General features: G+C 50.2%; 2 protein-coding genes across 2 annotated transcripts; both read right to left on the bottom strand.

Moving 5' to 3' along the window:
• Positions 1 to 1,663: 1,663 nt before the first annotated feature.
• Positions 1,664 to 7,479, bottom strand: LOC138825554 (protein orai-3). Its single transcript, XM_070020184.1, has 2 exons — positions 7,096 to 7,479; positions 1,664 to 3,372 (listed from the first exon to the last, which is right to left on the bottom strand). Exons 1-2 carry the CDS (start codon positions 7,321 to 7,323, stop codon positions 2,722 to 2,724), a joined length of 879 nt encoding a protein of 292 aa, XP_069876285.1. The 5' UTR covers positions 7,324 to 7,479; the 3' UTR covers positions 1,664 to 2,721.
• Positions 7,480 to 9,018: 1,539 nt separating this feature from the next.
• Positions 9,019 to 14,677, bottom strand: LOC138825537 (F-box/LRR-repeat protein 19-like). The gene is made up of 4 exons (XM_070020164.1): positions 14,497 to 14,677; positions 14,249 to 14,410; positions 9,595 to 9,813; positions 9,019 to 9,493 (listed from the first exon to the last, which is right to left on the bottom strand). Exons 1-4 carry the CDS (start codon positions 14,630 to 14,632, stop codon positions 9,315 to 9,317), a joined length of 696 nt encoding a protein of 231 aa, XP_069876265.1. The 5' UTR covers positions 14,633 to 14,677; the 3' UTR covers positions 9,019 to 9,314.
• Positions 14,678 to 18,083: the final 3,406 nt, after the last annotated feature.

Genomic DNA, 18,083 nt, shown 5'->3' with positions numbered 1-18,083 from the left:
TGGGCAGGAAAGTCTGTGAGACTCCTAGAAGCTGGAAATGGCGCTGTGGCTCAAAGGGTAAAGCTCTAGCCTTGAGCAAAAAAAAAAAAAAAAATCTCAGGGACAGCTCTCCCTCTACTTCTAGCCCCCAAACTGACGCCATAGATAGATAGATATAGATAGATAGATAGATAGATAGATAGATAGATAGATAGACAGACAGACAGACAGATAGATAGATAGATAGATAGATAGATAGATAATATATGCAGAGATACCTAAATAAATGGATATACTTAGGAATCCAAGCATCCTCACCCCAGCTTTTAATTTAGGATCCTAGAGCTGAGGTGGCCCTAAAACAGGACTGTTTTTCTCTCTTCCTCCTCCTTTCTCCTCTTCCTCGACTTGAACTCAGAGCCTCTCTTGCTTGGCTTTTTGCTCATGGCTGGTGTTCTACCACTTGTTACACCGTCACTTCTGGCTTTTTGCTGGTTAATTGGAGATCAGAGACTCATCAATTGTTCCACCAGGGCTAGCTTCGAATCTGAATCATTCTGTCTCAGCCTTCTGAGTAGCTAAGATTATAGACATAAGCCACAGAGGCAAGGCTCTGAGTAACCTTATATCTTGTTTAGATACAGGTGCCCTGGTGTCTAGAGGAACTACCCTCCAGAGTATGCCCAGAACCTACTGCATCTCCGCAACAGTCCGTCACTGTATGACCTCGAGTGTCCACTTCTTCAAAAAATGAGGGTAATTTTTGTCACAGAAGACATATTGAAGATATCAGAACAGTGCAGGAGAGGTTTTTGAAGCCTGTTTTGGTTTTTTTATTTTAAGTAATAAGGACAGCATTTGTCCAAGGTCTCCTGCCACAAGAATAAAAGACAGAGGATTAGGGCTGTTTAAAATTACAGAGGAAATAAGACTGAAAAAAATAAATCTACATGAAGGCAGAGGAGATGATATGAGGTTCCTTGAAGTTGAAAGGTACTGATTCCTGTTTTCAATCAGAAAGATTCTCATGTGACAGGAACGGTAATCCAAGCTCAGTCCCACTGACTTGCTCACTGCCTAGCTTTGGTCAAGATCATCAGCCCACGTGGGCCTCATCTTCCTATTCTCTATCGTGTTTTTCCACTGTAAACAAACAAATAACACAATTGTCTCTTGAAGTGTTTGAGAGGGTGAAATGGGACAGCCTATGAGAAGTTCCTTAGGATGTAGTATTGACTCAAGAAAAAAAAAGTGTCTTCAAATCCTGAATGGAAGAGATCATGGAGATTCAAAAGTTCAAAAGTCTTAGACTTGGAATAACTTTTTCCAGATTAAGAAACTACTGGTCCTTGTTATACCTGGACCCTCTCCCTATTAGGTATACTCACCTCTACTTGGCTCTTAGGAATAAGTAACCTGTAAATATTTATTTATTTTGCTAGTCCTGGGCTTGAACTCAGGGCCTGGGCACTGTCCTTGAGCTTCTTTTGCTCAAGGCTAGCGCTCTACCACTTGAACCACAGCACCACTTCTGTTTTTTTTTGTGTTTATATGGTTCTGAGGAATCGAACCTAGGGCTTCACGTATGCTAGGCAAGCGCTCCACCACTAAGCCACATTCTCAGCCAGAATAAGTAACCTTATCCAAAAGGCCTCCCGTCATCCCATTCGCAGCTACAAGGATATCTGTGAAACACACTTTTATTATACAAAACTAGGTGGATCGAAAATTCAGTGTCAGGGGTTGGAGGTGTTGCTCAGTTGGTAGAGTGCTAGCCAATGAGTGAAAATATTAGGTACCGAGTTCAAGTCCCAGTTTCAGACCCCTCAAAAAAAAATGAAAAATTCAGTGTCAAAGGACTGACCTTCTCCCTTAAAACTGCCTTCCCCAAACCTTGCTAGAATCAAATAGGGCTCATAGGCCCTTGGTCTTCAAAGACACCCTCCCCCCCTGAAACACTCAAGGGAGAATCAGATCCAGAGGTGTGTGAGCCCACTGAGGGGTGGGCTTGAATCTCCAAAAACAGGGTGTCTCCTTTTAGGAAAGAAGCTGACCCAATACCCAGAGACACCCAAAGCAGATAAAGCAAGAATGTGGAGCCTATCAAAATGCCAACTGTGCCAGATGGCGGTGGCTCACACTTGTAATCCGAGCTACTCAGGAGGCTGAAATCTGAGGATTAAGGTTCAAAGGCAGCTGGAGCAGGAAACTGTAGAAGACTCCAATCTCCAATTAGCCACCAAGAACCTAGGAGCAAAAAAGCTAAGGTACAGCACCTAGGCCCTGAGTTTAAGCCCTAGTACTGGCACACAACTGTAATATAGATTCCACATAGCCGGAGCAAAGGCTGACTGCCTAGGGGCAGTTGTGTGCGTGTGTCACCTTCTGACCTAGCCATCCTATAGAGAAGTAAGATGTTGACGGTAGGCACCAAAAGTCTCACTAAGGTCACCCTCCTCTCTCAGCAGTCCCCAGGATCCCTGAACTGAGGATTCTACTTGCCTTCTTGTTCCTCCCAGCTAGACAAAATAGAGCTTACAAAACCCATGGACTGACAGGAAACATCTCTGGGAAGGTGAGACCTCCCCCCACCCCCGCCTCTCCGTCCATGGCCACAGTAATCTGGCCACCTGAGAGGGGCCACAAGGAGTGACTCCAGCCAAGGGTAAGGATGGTCTGCAGGCCCCAGAGCCCTTCCAGACCTGAGGGAGGCAGATCTCACAGTAGAGGCTGATGCCAGGCTCACACAGCCTGCAGCTCCCCCTGCAGGCGACTCAGCTCCTCCAGCTCTTGCTTATGCCGGTCTGTCTTGTGGGCCACCAAAGAGCGGTAAAAATGCAGGGCAAAGGCCACAAACACAAGTCCTACTGGCACCATGATGGCTGTGGAAGCCATAGCTGCCTGCCAGCCGGGCCCGTGGGCCCCACCACCACACACTTGCCGGGGTGGGCAGTTCTTAGGAGACTCAGTCCGTGAAGGGGCTATAGAAGCAGAGGATGCTGGGAGGTTGGAAGATGGATTGAAGGAGGTGGTCACGGATGGCACCTGAGACGTAGGTACCATGGGAGCCGATGTGTCCAGGGGAGCCCCAATGGGCACAAATTTGACCCAACCCACCAAGACAACTTCAGCCAGGAAGAGAAAAGTGCCCAAGGCAGTGGAGAAACCCCAGGCGAGTTCCACATAGCGGTGGAGTCGCTGGTGTGGTGACTGGTGGACAGAGTTGAGGTTGTGGATGTTGCTCACAGCTTCAATGTGGGGCAGCAAACACGTGGAGACCATGAGGGCAAAGAGGTGCACAGCCACTAATACAGTGGTACAGGCGCTAAAGGCGACCAGCAGGCCTGGTGGGTATTCATGATTACTCTCCAGCTGTACCTCCACCATGGCCACCTGTGGGCACAAAAGGGGATGATTGAGTGCTTGATCGTAAGGAGGTGGTTTACTTATTAGGACCCATAGCATCTATATATGTAGGACCCAGAACAGTGCCTGACAGAAGGAAGGTTCTCAATCCTTTTTGGTTGTGGTTCTGGTCCTGGTCTTGAACTCAGGGCATGGATGCTGTCACTGGCCTTTTTGCTCAAGGATAGCACCTTGCCTAAAGCTCTCAATCTTAAAGGGCTTTGTCCTATGCTGGGACCAGCTTAGATTACATGTTTTTGAGTTTGACTTGATCATCTCATAGAAGTTAAAAGACACAAGGTGTATGACTAGGGTTCACTCTCAGCTCTACAAGCTATGCAATCTTTTTCTTTGTTGTGCCAGTCATGGGGCTTGAACTCAGGATATGGGTGCTGTCCCTGAGCAATTTTTGCTCTTTTTGCTAGTACTCTACCACTTTAAGCCACAGTGCAATTTCCAGTTTTCTAGTGATTAATTGGAAATAACAGTCTCATAGCCTTTTCTGCCAGGACTGGCTTTGAACTGCAATCCCCAGATCTCAGCCTCATGAATAGTTAAGATTACAGGTGTGAGCCACTGGTGCCTAGCTTTTTTTTTTTTTTAAGATAGGATCTTGGTTGAATTGTTCAGGATGGCTTTAAATGAATCACTCTCCTGCCTCAGCCCCCAGAATATCTGGGCTTTCAGGCATGTATCACGATGTCCAGCAGCTGTATAATTTTCAACCAGTGGCTTAGTTCTCTCTGTACCTCAATTTCCTATCTGGAGAATGGAAACTGATACTAACACCTACCTACTTCATTGGGTTGTTGAGAAAGCTAAATAGCATACACTGAGTGTTAAGAACAACTCTAGCACGTAGTCACTCCCAAATAAATGAATAGATGTTTGCTGTCTTTATTATAGTTGATCATAAACTCCAAGATCAGAGTCTGCAAATTGGTACACCATGAATCAAAGCCAGCTTCAGGCATATTTTGGTTGGCTCACACAGTGTGCTTTTTTAAAAAAAAACTGAGTAAGTTTCCAGTTTTTAAAACTCAAGAGGAGTCATATAAATATCCCTGTTTCCAGATCTTCCTGAAAACTTGGCAGATCTGGTCACACTAGGCTCACGTTCCAGCACGGCAGCCATCAGTTCAGAGTTGAATGACGACTTCCTCGAGACAAGTCATGGGGTCCCTTGATCACATACATGTCCCTACCCCGTCAACTTGGCATTCACCTCACACCTATCTGGCTTTTGCAAACAAGTGAGTTAATGATTCTGTTCTGGGCATGTACAAATTTGTGGACTCTAGAGATAAGATTGCTTAAAGTTTAAGTATATATTCTGCCACGTGTAGAATCTTGGTGTGTGTGTGTGTGTGTGTGTGTGTGTGTGTCTGTGTGTCTGTGTGTCTGTGTGTCTGTGTGTCTGTGTGTGTGTGCAAATGTGCGCTATTACCAGGATTTGAACTCAGGGCCTCACACTTTTCCTTGACTTGCTTTTTTGCTCAAGGCTGATGCTGTACCACTTAGGCCATACCTCACTTCTGGCTTTTGGAGAAGAGTCTCATATATTGTGCTGGCTTTCAACTGCTATCCTCAGATCTCAGGCTCCTGAGAAGCTAGGATTCCAGATGTGAGCCACCAGTGAGCCACCCTTTTGTCATCAGTAAAAATGGTCATGGTAGTGTTACCCTTTCACAGAATAACAGGTAAATGATGCACATAAAAAGCCCTGGGTGGGGCTGGGAAGGTGGCTCAGTGGTAGAGCACTTGCCTTGCATGCCTGAGGCCCTGGGTTCAATTCCTCAGCACCACATAAGCAAAAAGAAAAAAGCCGGAAGTGGCGCTGTGGCTCAAGTGGTAGAGTGCTAGCCTTGAGCTGAAGAGCTGAGGGACAGTACCCAGGCCCAGAGTTCAGGCCCCACGACTGGACACCCCCCCCCAAAAAAAAGCCCTGGGCATGGGGTTTGGCTTAAGTGGTAGAGTTCCTGCCTCGTGATCATAAGCCCTGAGTTCAAACCTCAGCAACATACACACACACACACACACACACACACACACACACACACACACACACACACTACACAGTGACAGTTGAATACAATTTGCATAATGTTATTGTAACTTGGGCACCTGGATTTCAAGAATAGGATCTTTCCCCATTCCTGGTTGCTCTCAGGTTGTGAGAAGGAAGGTTTAGGAAGGCGGTGGTGGAAGAGACCAGGCTGAGTATTTTGGGAAACTGGGCCATAGCTGATGCCAGCAGGTGAAGATATGGGCCAGGTTTAGTCCTGGTTTCCCCCAGGGCCTGGCCTAGCCTTGCTCCCCTGTGCCAGGGGTGGTGCCAGTTTTGCCTCTAGAACCTGCCCACACCAGCCTCTTCATCCTGTAGAGAAGACTCAGGCTCTTTAGCTGTCACCCCAGCAACCTGTGCAGCAGGTCCTGCAGCAGGCCAGACTGTCCCTTAGGGAACAGGCTGGACCGAGGGGCTACTGCCCTCCTCAACCATGTGCATGGCACTGGGGACAAGGGGCCTCCCTTCTCCTTGTGATCTGTGCAGATGAAGGGGCGTTGACTCCCTGTCTCCACATGTCCTTATCAGGGAGGATGGACTGTTCTGTGCATTCTGAACAACCCTCTCCCAAAATAGAACACCACAGGCCTAGGATAACCCTTATGGTTCCAGACTTTTCCTGTCATTGTTCAAATACGGAGGATGTGTCACACAGAGGGGCAGGGACCAAACCCAGTCACCCAGTGCTGAGCCTACCTCCCTACCTCTGACGGTGCATCCACCCACACCAGAGCCCTTTCCCCAAAGACCCTCTTGGGCCTGCTTCTCCTTCCTTGGATGAAGGGGAGAAAGACTCCAATATGCTCCGCTTCTACACCTGCCCAGTTAACACGCTGGTCTGAGCCTCCCCTCGCATGTAGGTCTGGTCCTAACACACCTGAACCCAGAGGTTCAGATGTCAAGAATCACAGCTCCTCCTTGGGCAGGAGCTGGGCAGAGATGCACCCTCATGATCTCAAAACTTCCCGCTGGATAGTAGCAAGGGAGTGGAGGCCTGTCCACGGCCACCCCGCTGGCCACTAGCAGGGAGGAGTCAGAACTTAGGTCTATTGCAGGAATCCTCCTACCATTCCCCTCCAAGGCCACCGCTGAGACCGTTGGCTGATCACACCCACTCACACCTGCAGTTTATCAGCCTGCGAATCATTTATCAGCTCCCTCATCAGCTTCCTTCCCCAGCGGCTTCCTGGCCTACATCATCTCATCTCAAAGTTTTCCTGGGTAGTTTGGACCCTTTGTGTTTGTCCAGGGGACGCCCCTGTCCTTCGTGGGGATAGACCCTCCTTCAGCTGAGGGACTCTTCCACGCAGCGAATTCTCCCTGTCCCCTGGCACTGTGGGCACAGTCCTCCATCCACCCCCGATCTGCCCTTCAAACGTCTCAGGAGTACTGAGCAACTAAGTACTTCTGCCAGGAACATGTTCCTTTTGCATCCGTTGGCCCCAGCCTGGCCTGTGTATCCCCACTGATGTGTTTACCCAGCTTCTTCCACGAGGCCGCCATGGGTCCTGTGGCCCCAGCACAGAGGCCTCCTTCAGTTCCCCCTTTAGGAACTCGGCCTTCGCGTCCCTCTGTGCCGCCTTCCCGCTGCCCCGCGCCCCGCACGTGCTCCCAAGCCCGCCCCGGGTGCCCTGTCCACCCCTCACCATGGCGAAGCCCGACAGCAGGGCCGACGTGCGGCTGGAGGCCTTGAGCTTGGCCCGGCTGAGGTAGAGGCGGCGCCAGCTGAGCGCCCGCAGCGAGTGCTGACTGGCCCCCATGAGGTCCAGGTAGCCGCGGTGCACGAACTCCCGGTACGTGGCGGAGCCCGCGGGGCTCTCGACCTCGGGGTTCAGCGGGGCCTGCTCGCCCGCGTCCCCCTCGCCGCCCTTCATCGCGGGGGCGGCGGCAGCACGCGCCGGGCGGTCACGGAGCGGCCGGGCCGGCGGGCGTCCTCATGGCTCGCGCGCGCGGCACGGCACGGCACCGGCGGGCGTGGGTGGCGGGCGCCCGGGGAGAGGCGGCCCTGGCACGGCGGGGGAGGCGCGGGGACTGAGGGCCGAGCCGGGCTAGCGGAGGCCGAAACAGGAACTGGGGCAGAGGCGGGGCTGGGCGGCCACATGATGGGGTGGAGCCGGGACGGGCCCCCCAGTCCCGGCCGTGGACGGAGATGCCGAGGGACCTGGCGACCCCCGTGTTCCGAAGTAGGCGGGCGCCCGAGCCGCGGCCACCGCTCCAGCCCCGCCTAGGTCAGGGCGTGAGGGGTCACTCCAGAGCACGCCTGGCCCTCTCCAGGTGTCCAGCCTTCCATGTTCTTCCCAACAACAGTGAACTCGGGAGAGACGAACCCTTCCTCCCTTAGGAACCGCCCAGATCCATCCAGAAAGACCCACGGAAAGAGACGGAGGAGCGCCCCACGCCCGCCACGCTGCACAGAAACAAACGCAAGAACTCTTTGCCCCGGCTGGAAGATTTTGAGTTTTATAGCAAACCGTATTGTATAGACCCGGGGCCCAGCCCGGCTTGGTCCCTCACCTGCCCCTCGCCGGGCGGCCTCCTCCCCCTCCCCCAAGCGGCCCCATCCTCAGGCCTCTCGCCATCCCCAGGACCCCTCCCCTCCGGCCTTTGGTCCACCCTGTCCCTCCCCCCACCCCGCACCTCCCTGTTACCTGAGGTATGTGGATAGATTCCCCCCTCCCCTACATGGTACAACCCGGCTTCCCCGGAGGCCGGGGCTGGGGGCAGGACCTGGCCCCAACTCCTCCCTCTGGTTCCCGAGGCCCCGCCCCCATGCTGGAAGGAGGGGCTGGGGTAGAGGGCCAAGAGTCTGTTACTAAGTTCCCATGGCAACTGAGAGGGGCCATTTCCAGCCTTAGCACTGGCATCAGGAGGTGTCCATTGGCTGCTATTTCCATGGCAATCAGGAGTGGCAGTTCCCTGGGCAAATGGGATACAAGTTTCCATGACGATGAAAGAGTGGGAAGAGCCAAGCTGGTCCAGGCCCATCACACTCTGGCTCCCCCAGGTCCGAGGTTCCCCCGGTTCAAGTAACACTTCAGTACAGATGAATGTTCAAGTATTGTGCGGAGAAGCAGGCAAGGGGCTGGGGTACCCCTCACCACTCCCCTGGGCCACGAGCTTGACAGCAAATACACCCGTGGCCCCCACTCCTCGCAATAGCTGCCATTTTCAGTGACGTTCAAGGAGTCAGGGTCGGGGGAAGGAAATGAAATCTGGGCAGGGGGAAAGGAGAGGGGTGACCTCCCAGAGGGGATACTACTGCCCGCATACCTGTTCTTGTCATTTCCCACCCCACTCGGCCCTGTATTGCCAGGCTCCTGGAGCCCCCTACCTCTGACACCTGAATCCTAGTCGCTCCTCTGGTTTCCCTTTTTTGCTCCATCCCACCCCCCAACTCCAATTATCTGGTCTTCATTCCCTGCGCACCCTTGGTGGTCTGCTTTCTGCCCTCCCCCCACCCATCCTCCACCTCCCCCAGCCCCCTGGCTCCCAGAATCTGTATGCAGATACCCTTTCCCATTCTCCCCCGCTTAGACTTGCACCTAACCCCCCCCTCCCACCATCCCTTTGGCTCAGCACCCCCCAGTTCCTCTGACCCACTCCCCCCAAGGGATAGACAATGAAGCAGGTGGAAGAGGGTGGAGATGAGGAGGAGAGACCCCTAGAGATATCAACACAGGGGAAGAGAAGGGGGAAGCTGGCTGGAGTCCCTGGGCAGGAATCTCAAGTCATAAAACTCAGGAATCCCAAGTACTAAGGGGGGCTGGGGGGGTGGGTAAACCTGGCCTCCCAGCAGGGGGTGAAATGAAGGCTAAGGTTCAGTCTCCTGGTGAGTCCTGGGGGAGGGAGGGTGGGGGGCACCCAACTAGCTGTCTTTGAGAAGCAGCTTCTCCTCTGGACAGCGGAAGGGGCCTGGGGGCCCGGCAGCTGCCAGACGAGCACAAGCTTCAGGTGAGAGCTGGCGGCAGGAGCGCAGGTCAAGGCGGCGTAGACGTGGGCAGCGACGGAACAATGGGAGGCAGTGATCCGTGAGGCGGTGGCAACCTGGGGATGGGATAGTGCATGAGACCAGGTAGATGAGGAGGTGAGAGTCAGGAGTCATAAGAGCCAGAGGGTCAGCCAGAGGGGCAGGGAATAGTGCTTACCAGCAAGATTGAGGTGCACCAAGGTCTCTCGGAGTGGGGATGTGGGAGCTGTGAGGAGGTGGACACTGGGGTCCCCGACATGGGCGCAGTGGCTAAGGTCCAGGGCACTCAGCTGGGGAGCATGGCGCAGCAGGAGCCGCAGGGAGGCATCAGTCAGCTCCAGGCCTGCCAGGCGCAGCTCTGCCACCCCCTGTAGCCGCCCACGGTTCTCTGTTTGCCCTGGGCAGGTAGAGAAGAGTCAGCACTCTATGCCCCTTCCACCTTTTCATCAAGGCACCCAAACTGCTCTTTTCCACACCCACATTCCTCCCCATCTCCCACAACATGTAAACCTCCCTCTGCTGGCCTCCCAGGGGCTTGCTCTTTTCCTAAGCCCCACAGACCTGAGCCCCTGAATCTGTTCACTGCCCCCATCACCTCCCCAGGAAGACCTCCCATGAGCCCTCTGACACCAGAACATTCCTCACGCCCCCACCACTTCCCTGCACTCTGCCCTTTTCTTGGCATCTGACATACTGCACACATTTTTACTTAGACGTCTTCTGCTTCCCCCATGAGAATGTCAGTTCCATGAATATAAGATTTTTTTTTTTAACCACTGCTCTCTCCCCAGTCACTGACCCAGTGGAGCGCTCAACACATCATCTGCCATTTGTCCTACACACGAGAGCAGCTCTGAAGGCACTACCAGCCCTGGCTCCACTCCCTCCTCCCTCTGCATTAGTAAGTCACCACCTGGAGCTCTCCAAAACCCCTTGTCACCATTCTGCATCCACACCACTCTTTCCTGAACTGAGACTGAACTCCCTTCAGTCTCTCTTCTTCCTAGCACCCACAGGGAGCCATTCTCAAGCACAAATGTGATGACCTCCCTCCTTCACTAGAAGCTCTGAGATCACTTCAAATTAGTCCAGTCTCCTAGGTAGAACATTCCTATAAGGTCTTATCTCTGGGCACCTAACTTCAAACTTTATCCTCACGATAGGCCACCTGGCCACTCATACCTAACAAACTGCCTGGCCTTCAGGTCTGATTTCAGAGGCTTCCTCTTCCCACATCTCCAGGGTGAAGAGTCTTATCCTCTCCTCCTCACATCAGAGCACATGGTCTGCCTTTCTTCCATGTTACTGACTCTCAGAAGCCTGATTGTTGCCCCAGCCCCACCGCAGGGTTGCATCAATCTAGCTAGCTTGAGCTTTACTTTTCTACCAAGTTTTCCTAAGATGATGTCACTGGACCGGAGACCACCCTTTAAAGCTCACATCAATGGGATCATCATCCTTGTTTATACTTGTGAAAACTAAGGCTCAGATGGAAAAGCCCTGTGTCTTGATCACATGATATAAACACTGTATCAGAGCAAGAGACCAAGACCTGGTGACTGAGTCTCAACTCTTACCATAGTGCTATCTACCTTTGATGCACCAGCTTAGCCTTGAGAGAACCTCCATCACGTCAAGACTCAAGACTAGCCTTTAAAAAGGATTTTTATCAAATCTGCATGGTGTTACCATTTTTCTTACATGAATGACTAGCAGTACAAAAAGGACATTTTTTGTTTTTGTTTTTGTCAGTTGTGGGGCCTGAACTCTGGGCCTGGGCGCTGTCCCTGAGCTCTTCAGCTCAAGGCTAGCACACTCTTAAAAAGGACATTTTTATAAAGAAATTGAGAACCTGTCAGATTAAGCAACAGGGCTCCAATTCCCACCTGCCAATGAATGGCAGTAGCATGATGGTTATTGGCAGTCCCTAATGCCCAGCTCCAACACATGAGCTGTTTACCTCCAGCCCACATCTGCAGGCACTCAACAGCCACACCATGAAGTCTACTTCTTATCTCTGAAGAGCTAAGAGCCTGCAGAGGGATATTTACAGATGGGCCAAAGCCAAAAGCCACTAGTGCAAAGCCCTGAGTGCTTGTAGGGAGAAGAGCATAGATCAGGGAGGGCTTTCCTATGGTGATCGCATTTAGGTAGGCCTCCAATGGCTTAAAATATAAAGAGCACAGCAGAAGAGAAATACATGAGGCAGAGGACAAAATCCATGGAGTAAAATGCCTTCACAAGCTGCTATGAGAGGGACAAGAGGCCTGTGGGCCTTTATAAGCTGCTGAAAAAGGGAACAATCTGCCAGGTGCAGGTGGCTCATGCCTGTAATCCTAACTATTCAGAAGGCTAAGATCTGAGGATTGTGGGTCAGAATCAGCTCTGGGCAGACAAATCCATAAAATTCTTGCCTCCAAAAAGCTGGAAGTAGAAGAGTAACTCAGTGGTAGAATACTAGCCTTGAGCAAAACAGCTACGCAAGAGCATCGGGCACTGAGTTCATGCCTCAATAATGGCAAAATATTTTTTTAAATTTTTTTAAAGGACACAGTCTGCCAAGTACTGGTGGCTCATACCCTGTAATCCTAGCTAGTTATAAGGCTGAGACCTGGGGATCCTGGCTAAAAGCCAATCTGGGTATGGAAGTCTTATAAGTAAGTTAGTCTCCATCTCTCTTTCTATGTCAGTTATGGGGCTTCAGCTCAGGGCCTGGACACTGTCTCTGGGCTCTTTTGCTCAAAGGTAACACTACCACTTTGAGACACAGCCACACTTCCATTTTTGAGAGCTTAATTGGAGATAAGAGTTTTACAGGGACTTTTCTGCCCAGTCTGGCTCAAACATCAATCCTCAGATCTCAGCCTCCTGAACAGTTAGTTTTATAGGCATGAGCCACTGGTACCGATTATTGAGACTCTTCTCTCCATTGAACTTCCAAAAAAGCCAGAAGTGGAGCTGTGGCTCAAGTGCGAGAGCACTAGCCTAGAGCACAAAAGCTCAAGGACAGTGGCTAGGCCCTGAGTTCAAGCCCCAGGACTAACACCAAAAGAAGAAGAAAACAAAAAACAAACAAATGCCAGATGCTGGTGGTTCATGCCTGCAATCCTAGCTACTCAGGAGGAAGTAGTACTGTGCCTCAAAGTGGTAAGAGTACTGCTAGCCTTGAGCAAAAGAGCTCAGGGACAACACCCAGGCCCTGAGTTCAAGTCCCATGACACACAAAAAAAGAAAAAAGCACAATCTGAAATGAGTACAAAAGAGGGGTTGATCTGCCACCAGCTGGCACTTTTCACTTTCTCATGGACCACACCATTCCTAATATCTACCTTACCCTCCTGCTGGTACCTTCTAGCTCAGTCTAAGTCCAGAAATGAACAGTGAGTGAGTACTGAGTAAGTACTCTGTCTTGGCTCAGCCTATGTGGCTTATAACAGTCAACCCCTTGCTGAGTCAGCCAGGTCTCTAGTGCATCATTTAGAAAATGGGAAGGCCCTCACTTGTTTCCTACTCCCTCTTCCAAGCTTGTGTGAAGGTCAGCCGGGCAGGGAGAAAGGAGACAGAAATGCTTTCAGAGTCTAGAAAGTCTCGTCTTGGAAATCTTCTCTCAGAATAGATCGATTCAATTTTTTTTTTTTGGGGGGGGTCAATCATGGGGTTTGAACTTTGGGCCTGCACACTGTTTCTGAGATCTTTTTCTCAAGCATAGCACTCTACTTTGAGCGACTGTGCCACTTCAGATTTCTGGTAGCTAATTAAAGATAGGAGTTATCTGGGCTGGCTTTGAACCTCTGTCCTCAGAGGTCAGCCTCCTGAGTAGTTAGGATTATAGGCATGAGCCACTAGTGCCCAGCTTCCTCTTTTTTTTTTTTGCCAGTCCTGGGGCTTGAACTCAGGGCTTGGGCACTGTCCTTGAGCTTCTTTTGCTCAAGCCTAGCGCTCTACTGCTTGAGAGTGAGAGCACCGCTTCCAGCTTTTTCTGTGTATGTGGTACTGAGGAACTGAACCCAAGGCTTCAGGCATGCTAGGCAAGCACTCTACCACGAAGCCATATTCCCATCTTCAATTCTGTGATGATCTGTTTGCTCATTCAATTCATTCCTTCAAGAATGAAGGAATTCCTTCAAGACAGAAAGCAAGGCGCCAGGGTAGGGAGAGTCTTTGACCTCATACATCCCAAAACTCCAGCAGGAGAAAACAGATCTTCATGAGATTACTTGCTTCATGAGATCACTTGAGCAATCTGAGCACAATGTGTACAGGATAAAGGAGGGCTTTGAAGAGGAAGCAGCATTTATCTCGAGGCCTGAAGGATGAGTTGAGGTTACCCTTCACAGAGCATACAGAAGAGACTTATTGAGGAAAGGCCCTAGGACTTGGCAAGAAGGCTAAGATATAATTCAAGGATAGCATAGATCAGTGTGGGCCAGGCCTTGTCAGGCCTCAGCAACTTTATCCAAAGAGTGCTTGGAAACAATGAGGTATCAGGGGCAACAACGGACAGATGTGCCCTTCTGGATGGCTCCCTTAGGTCCAGTTTGGAAGAGAGATGGAGGCCAGAAAAAGTGCTGGTCTGTTCTAAGTATTCCCCTCTGCCAGTATGGGCCTCCTGTCCCACTGAACATGCCTCTCTGCTGTCCCTGGGAAAACCCCATCCTTTCAAGACATAGTTCAAAGCACACAGCAGATGAATGAATTAACACTGGCCAAGACAGTCCTTGCTATTCAGACTCAGGTATTTTCCCCTTTCTTCACAAACCTCAACACTTAGCATATCAGAAGATACCTTAGAGGCCCTTGTCTAAACCACTCCACTGAAAAAGAGGCCACACCTGGTTTGGTGTCTGGTGGAGGCAGCAGCAGTTCTCGGAGCTGGGAGTCTTTAACGTCTTCGATCCAGCGGAGGTCCAGGAGCCGTAGGGCTGGCAGTGGGGCTGAGCCCAGGGCAGAGACAGAGAGCCAGGAGCAGCCAGAGAGCACCAACTCCTGCAAGCCTGGGGAGTTAGAAGCAGATGCTAGGAGGATTCTATCCCCACCAAGCCCCCTGTCCTCCCCTCTCATGACTTAACACCTGCCTTACCTTGCAGTCGATTCAGAAGCCACATGAGCTGCTTCTTGGAGACACCTGTCCAGCTGAGGTCCAGGGCCCTGGGCTGGCGGCGAACTACCCCACTGAGCATGGGCGGGGTCAGAGACTTCCTTCGGCTCAAGTCCATCCGAGGCCACAGACGCTTGTCATAGCACCTGTGAGCCACATGGGGGAGACAGAGACCTCAGCCTCAGTTCTCAGGGAGCCCACAAATCACATTCCCAACAGTTGACCACAGTTCTCTCCTGGCCCACACAGATAGCCAAGTGGCAAGAAGCTCCTGGCCACCAGCCAAGAGCCCTGGGTTTAGGACACCATTCCATTCCTAACTAAATGTGAGACCCTGGGCAAGTCCATTCCTCTCCCTGGGTCTAAAAGGCCTCCTTTATAAAATGAAGATAATGATCCAGACTCTGCCTGCCCCACAGGGCTACTGTAAGATCAAATGAGGTAATTATGGTTTGTAGGCCTTACAGCTCATAAAGCATTTTGCCAAACAACTACACAAACACTGGGCACACTATTTGATGTAGTGCCAAAGGGATGTGAAAGTAGCCCCCAGCCCCCTACCTTTGGGCTTCTGGGCTTCTTAATTTCTTCCTTGCTAAGTTATGATGGCTCACGGGTACTTCTCACCTCCTCTCCTAATCTCTGCCATCTGATAGCTGGCTGTCCAATGCTTAACTTATCGCCCTGATATTTTCTCTCTTTACTGGATTGCTGGTTAGTTGCTCCAAATAGAATGTAAGCTCATCAAGGGCAAACTTGGCTTTTTCATTATATATTACCAGTTGCCAAGTGCAGGGTTTTTTTTGGTGGCACAGGTTTTCAATGAATCAATCCAGTGGGAACTACTTTGCACTTCTATGGACTAAGCCCTCTCACTCGATCTCACTCACACCATTTTATGTCCATTCCCTTAACATTTATGTAAGGTCTGATAGGGTCCAGGTATCAAAGCTACAATGATAGACAAGGTCTGAACAAAGTTAAACGTTTCCTGCGCCAAGTACTCCAAGAACCTTACCTACTCCAACATGAAGTGAATGGGAAAAGGAGTTCCAAAACTTATTTCACCAAGGAACCCTTACCTACCTCTGCTAGGGTTACCTGTTAACATTTTGTATACAGAAGTTCCTTTGGATTCAGTTTTAGAACTGTCTTAAGCCAGTCACTGCTGTCCACTTATCTACAGAAGATGAAATTGTCTTTAATTCATCTCCTCTTTACATTTAAAACCAGTATAGTTTCACAAAAATATGTTGAGCTTAAAGATAAATACAACAGGATGGGGCTAGGAATGTAGCTTAGTGGTAGAGTGCTTATCTAGCATGCATGAAGCTCTGGGTTCAATTCCTCAGTACTACATACACAGAAAAGGCAGGGAGTGGTGTCATGGCTCAAGTGGTAGTGATAGCCTTGAGCAAAAGAAGCTCAGGGGCAGTGCCCAGACCGAGTTCAAGCCCCAGAACTGGCCAAAAATAAATACATAAATACAACAGGAGGCTAAGATCTGAGGATCACAGTTCAAACCCAGCCTGGGCAGAAAAGTCTTTGAGACACTTCTCTCCAAGAAACTACTCAGGAAAAGCTGAAGTGGGGCTGTGATTACAGGTATGAGACATGGGCACCTGTTTGCTCTTTTTTTTTTTTTTTTGGCCAGTCCTGGGGCTTAAACTGTGCTCAAAGCTAGCACTCTACTACCTGAGCCACAGTGCCACTTGTGGCTTTTTCTTTTTTTTTTTTTTTTTTTTTTTTTTTATGAGGTGCTGAGGAATGGAACCCAGGGCTTCGTGCATGCTAGGCCAGCATTCTACTACTAAGCCACATTCCCAGCCACTCTGGTTTTTAAGTTACCACTTTAAAATCATTTTTGTAATCAGAAAGATAACCAATATTATTAGAGAGGTGTTAAAGCTTCAGCAGTGCTCAAAGGAGGAACTTCCTTTTCAAAACTAATAGAAGGATTAAGCCATAATTGTCTGTCACTTAGAAGTGCTAGAGGAGGGACAGGGTGGCACTTATCTGTATGCCCTATCTAGTCGGGAAGGATTACTTATGTCTAGTTCTGGTCCAGTCTAGGCAGCTGGACCTGAACTCAGATCACTCAGACCCTGACTCCAAAAACCACCGTATCCTGCCCCCATTCCCACCCCACCAAATTAATCCAGAGCCCCATGTGCCATCTTAGAGAATGTCATAAGCATTCACAGGTTTCACTGTGAACATAGCACCTCTGTTCCCCACTCTCCTATTGTCCCCCTTCCTTCCCACTGGCATTCTGTCCCTCCTCCTCTTGACTCCAGTCATCAGAAATATGTGCGATACTCTCCAATTCTAAGAATGAAACAAACCCAAAATCTATCCACCTTCAACCCAGCTTCTGCCTCTTTGCTCTTCCAGTTGGTAAAAACCTCTCTATGTTCTACTCTGACCCAACCTCGAGTCTCAGTTCAGCCACTACCACTTCCTTGATGCACTCCTGGACTATCCGTACATGGAAGCAAATCCCTCGCAGCACTCACGGGTCCAAAATTTGTCTTTCTGCATCATATTCCACAAGAGCCAGGCCAAATCACCTGCCCACCTATAGACTTGTACTGTTGCTTGGTGCCAACATATTCTGGGATTCTGGGACATTCTGTGCCTTTGCCGGAAAAGCCAATCCATTTATTTATTTATTTATTTTGCCAGTCCTGGGGCTTGAACTTGGCCTGAGCACTGTCCCTGAGTTTCTTCAGTTCAACATAAATGCTCTATCACTTGAGCCATAGAACCACCTCAGGGTTTTTTGTATTTTTGTTGGTCGTGCGGTCTGAACTCTGGGCCTGAGCACTGCCCCTCACCTCTTCAGCTCAAGGATAGAGCTCTACCACTTGAGCCACAGTGCCCCTTCTGGCCTTTTCTACTTATGTAATGCTGAGGAATACAACCCAGGGCCTCATGCATGCAAGGCAAGCACTCTACCACTGAGCCATCTTCCCAGCCCTCAAGGATTTTTTTGTTGTTGTTTGTTTTTAGTAGTTTATTGGAGATGAGAGTCTTGTGGAGTTTCCTGCCAGGGCTGGTTTTGAACCACAATCCTCAGCCTCCTGAGTAGCTAGGTTTACAGACACGAGTCACTGGTACCAGGCTCCAATCCATACTCTTGAAAGCTCAGCTCCAGGACCTTTATTTCCAACAAGTCTCACTGACCCATTCTTGGCTGGAGTCAGTCTCATACTAAACCTGGGACTAAATCTCAGAGTGGTAGCTAACAATCACTGAAGTTCTACTGATACTGAAGGTCCAGCATCCACTGGGGGCAAAGCAGGTGGTAAGGGAAACATTAAATCAGCTTATGGACCAAGACAGGAGCATCCCCTAGAGATAATGCCTGAGCTTAGACCGTGAGAAGGGTAGCTGCTGTCCCAGCCAGGAGAAGGAAAAAGAGGGCAGAGCTGTGTCTAGACCCAAGTGAGATAATGTGAAAATCTCTCTGTAACTCAAGTGGTGGGAATAAAGCATAGTTAATTCAGTCATTGTAGCAATGATGAGGACAGTGGTTACAGTACTAATTATCAGTGTCTATCTACATG

This window comes from Dipodomys merriami, unplaced genomic scaffold (assembly GCF_024711535.1).
Source record: "Dipodomys merriami isolate MVZ:Mamm:240054 unplaced genomic scaffold, mDipMer1.0.p SCAF_138, whole genome shotgun sequence".
Lineage (NCBI taxonomy): Eukaryota > Metazoa > Chordata > Mammalia > Rodentia > Heteromyidae > Dipodomys > Dipodomys merriami.
This window is presented reverse-complemented; position numbering and strand designations above follow the sequence as displayed.